General features: G+C 35.3%; 1 protein-coding gene across 1 annotated transcript; it reads left to right on the top strand.

Moving 5' to 3' along the window:
- Positions 1-731: 731 nt before the first annotated feature.
- coq4 (coenzyme Q4 homolog (S. cerevisiae)) lies at positions 732-7,907 on the top strand. The gene is made up of 7 exons (XM_028462965.1): positions 732-860; positions 2,034-2,177; positions 3,375-3,471; positions 3,569-3,671; positions 4,870-4,999; positions 5,361-5,454; positions 7,019-7,907. The coding sequence occupies exons 1-7, from the start codon at positions 794-796 to the stop codon at positions 7,197-7,199; spliced, it is 816 nt and encodes a 271-aa protein (XP_028318766.1). The 5' UTR covers positions 732-793; the 3' UTR covers positions 7,200-7,907.
- Positions 7,908-8,238: the final 331 nt, after the last annotated feature.

The following is an 8,238-nucleotide window of genomic DNA, read 5'->3' on the forward strand; positions in this document are numbered from 1 at the left end:
TTAAACCATCAATGTATGTAGAGAAAAAGTTTATTCGCTTATTTATTATTTTCGTATTTCGTACTGTTAGCTTAACTGACCATGTTGTAGTTCAAAAGTTTGTTAAAAAAAAAAATCCTCTGTATTTTTAAACGAATTATGTTCACTGTATATGTTTATTATTTCACTGGAAATAGCACCAATATTTTAATTGTGTGTTACTAAAAATCAGAATCAGAATTCCTTTATTAATCCCAGGGGGAAATTGCTTTTGTTACAACCACTTAAGAAAAATATCACAAATATAAGAATAAAACGTTTAACAAAGGCAAAAAAGAAAGAACAAACGTTAAATAAGTGTATAATTAAGTAAAATACTTATAAATAAGGATCAGATACACACACATTACAGTAGTAAAAAATTAGGTAAGATAGATAATGCTACTACTACTACTAATAATAATAATACAAATATACAATTTATGTACAAATATGATACAGATATTTACAACAAAATGAGAAATGAGAGATGAACAATATTCAATGCTGTTATTAATCTTGTTTTTGTTAATAAGGCATACAGAAAAAAGATCATTGTATTATCCAAACATATCAACAGCTAAAATAAAGAAAAGTAAGAATTTTTATTAAAGTTTTACAGTTTTAAACGCCTGCAGAATTGAAGACGGTGACCAGTTAAACGGGTCACCAGTTAAACCGGAACACCTTCTCGTTTCCTCTGCCTGTGTTTACTGCACGGTCCATGTTCTGACTGTGGGCGGAGTTTAATGCGCAGGCGCAGAGGCTGTTCATAATGTGGCTAAGGCTAGGAAAGCACTTTCAGCAACTAAAGCTGCGAAATGCAGCTTTACCCGGCAAAGGTATGACTATGCTAAACTCTGCGTGTTCTCATACTCACAAATACAACATGTAACGATTGTTATAACGTGGAACATTGTTTAAAAACTCGCTCATTTGAGCGTTCTAGGTCAGGCTACAGTGTTGGACTCTGTCACAGTCTCAGCCACACAATGTCAAATCTGTACCATTCTTTCTGTAATACATGCAGGCTAATCAACATATTAGAGTCAATTTATACATGGAGAAACTTAATTTATTAATATCTATTGATTTGTTTCTCCATTGATATTTCTTTAGGTACAGGGAATAAAAAAAGTTGCACCGTTACTTGCATAATATGAATGAATGAATGAATAAAATGAAAACCAGTTCACTCCAAAAAGTTATTTTATTTCTTTATTGATTGATTTTAAGAAACAAATGTCCTCTAAACATATTTTAAGATATGTAATTTTTTTTAAAAAAAATTTTTGAGGACAAAACTCATATTTTTATATAATGGTAATCACACAGCAGCACTTTAAATGTTTTTGTTCACTTTAGATATTTGATATTTCCAATAAAACTGAATTATTACCTGTGGCACTTGTATGTATTTGCCATATTTATCCATTATTCTTTATATTTCTCATTATTATTATTTCTGGTTATTTTTTACATTTTTTATTTATTTATTTGTTCTTTTTCTGTTTTCCCACCATTTACCAAGTTAAATTCCTTGTACTGTTTTTAAACTGTACATGGCGAATAATCGAATTTTGAATTCACACTTTTTAAAAAAATATATATGTTGTTGTTCAATTCAATAATTACATCCATAATCATGAAAATAAATAAAGGATGAATGACACATTTTGTGCATTCTTTGGTTAATTTTTTTTTTTTTAAAAGCACATCATAAAGTGATAAAATCTGAAAATGCTGGTTTTAAGAATCATTTCAACAGCCAAAATGGAAATCATATGACTCGCATTGGAGTCACATGGTCTCACATTGTGTGTGTGATTTGGTCAAAATAAAAATAAAAAATAGTTCTTTGTGATTTTACTTTCAGAATATGAAACTTAGCAGAATAATGACATAAAATATACATAATTTTTTGTTGAAAAAAAAAAAAAAAAAACTGCCTTTGAGAGAACAAATGACATTTTTTTGGGTCCAGTCTGTTCATTATTCCACGTTTTTTTCCTCAGTGTTGTGTGTCAACCAGCTGCACAGCAACAACACTGTGTTCGCTGATGGGATTTATCCTGGACACATCCCCACCACCCCCATCCAAAAGGCCCTGCTGGCTGTTGGGTCGGGTGTGGCTGCTCTGCAAAACCCCTACAGACACGGTGAGACCTCCACCTCATCCTCTCCAGCTGCTCACTATATATTCATATTAAATACATTCATCAAAATCTCACTGTGTTCCCATAGCGTTCAAACTGTTCCCATTTTCAGAAAAGGGTTCCTCCCTGACACCCAAGTTGTTGACTGTGGTATTAGGAAAACAATTGATGGCTCGACAACTGTACTTCCCATAGTCTGAGAACTTCTTTTTCTTGTGGCATCGATAACAATACAAAGTTCTGTCCAGTTTCCACAAAATGAAACTGTAGAGGGAAGTAAGTCGTCAGGTTAGTTTTTCAGTTAACAAGTTACATTATGATGATAATGTGGTGACGTGAGGTGTGATCGTAGTGGAAGTGGGAACAAGGTGAGTTTCACACGTCAGCTGGAGACCAAGTGGTGAAGCTTCAGTTATTCAACCTAAATTTTATTTTAAATGATTATTTTTTACATAATTTGTTATAGTCTTCTTGGCTATCACAAGATAACATGATTTACCGGTTAAACCTGAACACTCACATAGATGCATTGTTCCTTTAAAAAAATCAAAATAGAATAATAATAATAATTCAATTCAACTTTATTTTTATACTGCCAGTTACAACATCAGTTTTTTCAGCAGAATATTGGTCAGTGAACAGAATTGTTTGCAGGTTTTTTTGACGAGACTCCAAGCATGTTACCGAAACCATTATTTTGTTAAGCGCTTTGAGATGACTTTGTTGTAATTTGCGCTATATAAATAAAGTTGAATTGAATTGAAGTCTGCAGCAGCCTTCTCGTTCCTTATAATAATTGCGTAGTAATGATTCTCAACTGTTGTGGGAAAATAAATAAATATATAAATATAAAAATAATAGTGGCTTGGACTCAGGGCCTTTGGAAGTAATTTTGAACAGTGGGTGCTGTGAAATGTGTTATATACACATACACAGAATGACAGAAAAACACACAAAATTCCTTTAAAAACATTCCTGTGTTAATGCTCAGATCGCTCGTTATTATAAATGCTGACATGAATGTTGATCATGTGGCCCTCCGATCAAACATACACATTTTTGTGGCCCTACTGTGATTATAGTTGCCTACCCCTGCCCTAAAGCATCAGAAAAATGTGGTTTTGGAGGTTTGGATAGCTATCGTAGCCCATGGCCTATTATTTATTGGGTTGATTAATTAAAACTCTCTGGACTTCTCAGACATGGTTGCTGTACTCGGAGAGACAACGGGACACCAAGCGTTGATAAATCTCAGGGACAGGATGAGAAATGACCCTGAAGGCTCCACAATCCTAACGTGAGTCCCTGGGTTGGTCTTACTCATCTTTAAAACAGTTTTTGTTTCTGTTTTGTTTTTATTCGAATGAATGCTTTAGTGTGTTTTTTGCTTTCAGGGAAAGACCCCGAATCAGACTCTCGACTCTGGATCTGACAGCGATGGCCTCCCTCCCTGACGGCTCCTTTGGCCGAGAATATCTGCGTTTCCTTGAGGACAATGTGAGTTTGTGACTCACTTCTATAGGAAATCCTCCAGTCACATCCTTTACATTTCACTATAGAGCATAATGATGGAATGAAATAGTGACATTTTAAAGAATTTCATTTTGTGAATGAATGGAAAGAAACAGTATTTAGTGCCTCCTGAATAGATTTATTTCTATAGTTTGTCTTATGTCTGGTCAGCTCCCTCCTGATGTGGGACCAAGACTTTTCAGTTCATGCTCTAAGATCATTTCTCTCATCATTTTGTGTGTTTTTGGTGTCACTTTTTTGTGTTGTTGGTATTATTGAATTTATTCTCTGTGTGTTTGTGTTTTTGGTGTCGTTTGGTAGTTATTTAATGCATTTTTGTATGTTTCTCTGTTACTTTTCAGTATTTTGTAGTGATCTTGAGTTTTTTTTCTCTCATTTTGTGTATTTGTTGTTGTTTTGTGTGTTGCTGGTAATTGTGGGTGTTTTTTTCCTTTGTGTGTTTTTGGTGTAATTTTGTGTATTTTGTTGTTGTTTGTCTGTTCTTTTTATTATTCACTATATTTTTCTCTTATTTTGTGTGTTTTTTTTTTTGTCGTCGTTTTGAGAGTTGCTGGTAATATTTAGTATGATTATCATTTTTAACTCAAAATAAACATTATTAAACCCCATATTTTTAATGCTTTCATTTGTTAATTTTCCTCTTGCTCTCTCAAGTACCCCCTGTAGTGCCATTACGTACCCCCATTTGAGAAACACTGCTCTATCCTATCCATAGAATAGGATTGATATTGTAAACATGACGAGTACAGCCACTTTTTGAAATGATACAGACATTTAAATTTCTTAAACAATGACATTTGTAAAAACTTGTGTCGTTAAAAAGCACTCTTACTGAAAACCCTTTGAAAACGTCCCCACGACCCACTTTTGTGTCTGACCCACAAGTTGAGAATCTCTAATAAAATCTTTAAAACTGGATCCACTCATTTATTTCTATTTTTCTTGAAATTGTGTATTTGATTTTTAGGTTTCTGGACAAACTGGGTTGTGATCTTGTTTTTTTTTTGTTTGTTTCCTAAAGATATAATAGGTTAGATATGTGATGGCATATGGGGGTGTGTGTGTGTGTAATCTTCTGTCCATTAATCCAAAAAGTCTGGAATATGAAACCTTTTTCCTGAAATGTTGATTTTTTTTAAGACACTTAATCTCTTTCTCATAGCACGTGACCCCTGACTCCAGGGCAGATGTGAGGTTTGTGGACAATGAAGAGCTGGCCTACGTCATGCAGCGCTACAGAGAGGTGCATGATCTGCTGCACACGCTGCTGGGAATGCCCACTAATATGCTGGGTGAGTCAGGCTCTACATTGTCTGTGAATGAAAAGAAAAAAAGGTTATTAAATAGCAGCAGCGCACTGGACAATTGGCTTCTTTGAAATGAAACAGTATTGATGTGCAAAATGATCACTGGGTGTGATTATGACGACATGATGAGAATGAGTGTGTTCGTTATATTCTGAATCGACTGCTGGAGGTGGTCACAAATGGAAGGTAAAAAAAAAGTCATTATTATTGACTAATCTGAACAAATTTAGAGTTTTTTTCTAATCTTTGTGAACTTTAAAGCAAAGCACAATTTATTATCGATGCACGTTCATTTTGATTCAGATCAACTTTACACGACTTAAGGTTTGTTTGTTGTTGTTTTCAGGGGAAGTGGCTGTGAAGTGGTTTGAAGCGGCTCAGACGGGACTTCCTATGTGTGTTCTGGGTGCTTTGTTGGGGCCTCTGCGACTCAACGCAAGGTAGAAAACCAGTTCCTTAGCTGAAATTATAGAAGAGATTAGAGCAGGGTTTCTCAACCTTTTTTTAGCCTGGAACCTCCAAAATAAAGGTTCCAACGACTTGGGACCCCCACTGTACCTGAAGGTGGTTGAACACCGACATGAACATTGAAGAACAGTCATGTGGAGACAGGGTCATCTATAAGGGGGAATAAAGGGGAGAGATTTTTAGGGTCCATACATAAAGTCAGCAAAATGATGGTCCGCTGTTCTATGAATCTGTGATAAACACATTTATTTATTTATCTGAATAATATCCACTGTTTACCAGGAAGTTTACTATTATTTGCCATAGTATATAGTCATTTTAAAGATGTAAATCTTTGTTTTAATCACAAATAAAATGGGTTAAAAGTCACAAAAAATGGCGGAAAAGGTGGTGAAATGGGGTTTTAAAAATCACAGGAATTGGTTAAAAGTTGCAAACTGGCCACAAATGGACAGAAAAAGTGGTAAAAAAGTGTTCAAAGTGTGAATATTGGAACAAATACTAAAAACAATTGGTTTAAACGGGCAAATAATGGTCATGACAAATCGTGAATGATGTTAAATTGTCAAAATGAAACACTAAATATAGTGAAAAGAGGTTAAAAGTAACAATAATGGGTCAACATGTGCAACATTAGTTGGAAAAGTGGTGGAAAGGGTTTATAAGTGCTGAAAATGTCTTGAAAGTGGAAAAAATGTGCAGAAAAGGCATTGAAATTTATTAGAGAAGTGGCAGAAATGGGAGAAATGTAGCAAAAAAGCATTAAAAGGAGCAAAAAATATGGCAATAAAACGTGATCATAATAGTTGGCAAGTTTTGTATAGTTGCAGAAAAAGCGTCAAATTAAGTAAAAATTGTTTCAAATTGTTCAAATAATATTCCTAATTTCTTGGAGGCATCTGGCGACCCCCTCCTATTGTCTTTAAGACAGGGAAACGGCCTAGCATACAGGACTGCAGCCCTTCAGGACTAGCATTAGCCACTTTTAAATGAGAAAGTATCAGGAGAAAACACTGATGTGTTAAAAAGAACATCTAACAGAACTATAGGCCAGGAGATGACGTAGAAAGTGTAGATACTCACTCAGAAGCTCGATGTTCAAAAGGTTTTCTTTGAAATACAAAATTCTCTTTGGAAGAATAAACCCAAATCTTTTTTCTTTGTAGTGCAGCATAAACCTGTCAGTTCTGCAACCCTGTGTCCAAGAAATAATTGCATATTCACAATGGAGACAGGTTGTATTCTTTATAAGATAAAGGATTTGTTTTTCATGAATAATTCAGCCAAAAATATTATGAGTAACCATTAATAATTATAAACTACTATTCTTTACACCTGACTATGTTGCAATACAAGGAAACTCTCTTTGATGCCAGTAAGCAGTTTGTTTACTTTTAAATGATTTTATTTCCTCTTCAATAACTGCAAACTTCCTGGTTTTTCTTGAAATCATTCTTTAGCTCTTATCATATAACTATTGTGTTTTCCATCTGTATTCTTTGTCGTGTTTTTCTTCCTTGTGTCACACTCTTGCAGCCGTCTACAGACCCTGCTCACATCCTTAGGTCTGTGGGCGCTACAGAACGGACGGAACGCCCGCTGCGTCCTGAGCGTCTTCTACGAGAGACGGTGGGAGCAGAACATCGAGGACCTCAGACGAGAGCTCAACATAGAACCGCCTCCCGACACTATCGGCGCCGCCAAGGAAAGGACGTGAGAGATAGAGTTTTGGACTTTGATCTGAGGAAAAACAGGCTTGAGACTTGAGAATTTTGACATCTGCTTTTGTTCCTGAAATGTTGTAGTTTTGTATCAGTTATAAACACCCAAAATATGCAACATGGATCCTTAATTATGTCCATAAATAGTTTTCATACATTTACTAGCATTTATTCATATATTTTTTCAGCCATGAATAGGCAAAATGTTAACCCTATAAAAGCTGATTTGCGCCAAAATAGGTCAATAATTAGTCAAATTCTAAGTTTAAACACCTAAATAAATATAATCTTGTCATCTATACCTGCTTATCCTGTACGTGGTCACAGGGGATGCTGGGACATAGGGCGTCATAAATAAATAACTGAAATTTAAAATTAAGATCACATCACGTGACTTGACATTTCATCCTTTTATTGCTTTATGTTATATTGTTTCTTTCTCAACTTTTCTTTGATTAGTTTATTTTTGTTTCACACAAACTCCACGTTTTTGAGTTCCTGGTATGACATTCTGCTGCCCTCTAGTGGATTTATACTGCATTTATACTCACATCCTGCCAAACTTCTCCTGTGGTGGTAATTAACTCATTCAGTGCCAGCCATTCTGAGATTTTCTACCCTCCTCAGTGCCAGCCGTTTTTGAGCGTTTTGACTGATTTTTAAAGACACACAGAATATTTTCTACTATGACTATCTGAAATCTGACACCAGATTCTGAAAGATTGAAGCCTCTACTTTCATTTAGACCGGGCTTTTGATGGCAAAATTATTAATATTTATCTATCTGGGTCAGAGTTGAATGGATTTCTTACTGTATTTTGGCATTCCTCCAACTTTCTCTCCCTTCAGTCTGCACACACACAACTTCCTCCTCCCCCCAGACATACAGAGGGTCACTGCTTACCCCGTTTTTTATCGTTTTATCTCACAATCGCCACATTATCTATGAATTCCACACTTGCTCTGGTCAGAGTGTGCGCTGCTGGGAACGTCCGCTCTGCATGTAGCGCCATTTTCTGTCTCGTAAAAACGCCT

This window comes from Gouania willdenowi, chromosome 12 (genome assembly GCF_900634775.1).
Source record: "Gouania willdenowi chromosome 12, fGouWil2.1, whole genome shotgun sequence".
Classification (NCBI taxonomy): domain Eukaryota; kingdom Metazoa; phylum Chordata; class Actinopteri; order Blenniiformes; family Gobiesocidae; genus Gouania; species Gouania willdenowi.

Bases quoted from the DNA above. Each gene is read 5' to 3' on its own strand.
- coq4 (XM_028462965.1), top strand. From the start codon at position 794: ATGTGGCTAAGGCTAGGAAAGCACTTTCAGCAACTAAAGCTGCGAAAT. The intron at 2,178-3,374 runs GTGAGACCTCCA...TGGACTTCTCAG, and splicing joins GCAAAACCCCTACAGACACG to ACATGGTTGCTGTACTCGGA. The intron at 5,000-5,360 runs GTGAGTCAGGCT...TGTTGTTTTCAG, and splicing joins AATGCCCACTAATATGCTGG to GGGAAGTGGCTGTGAAGTGG.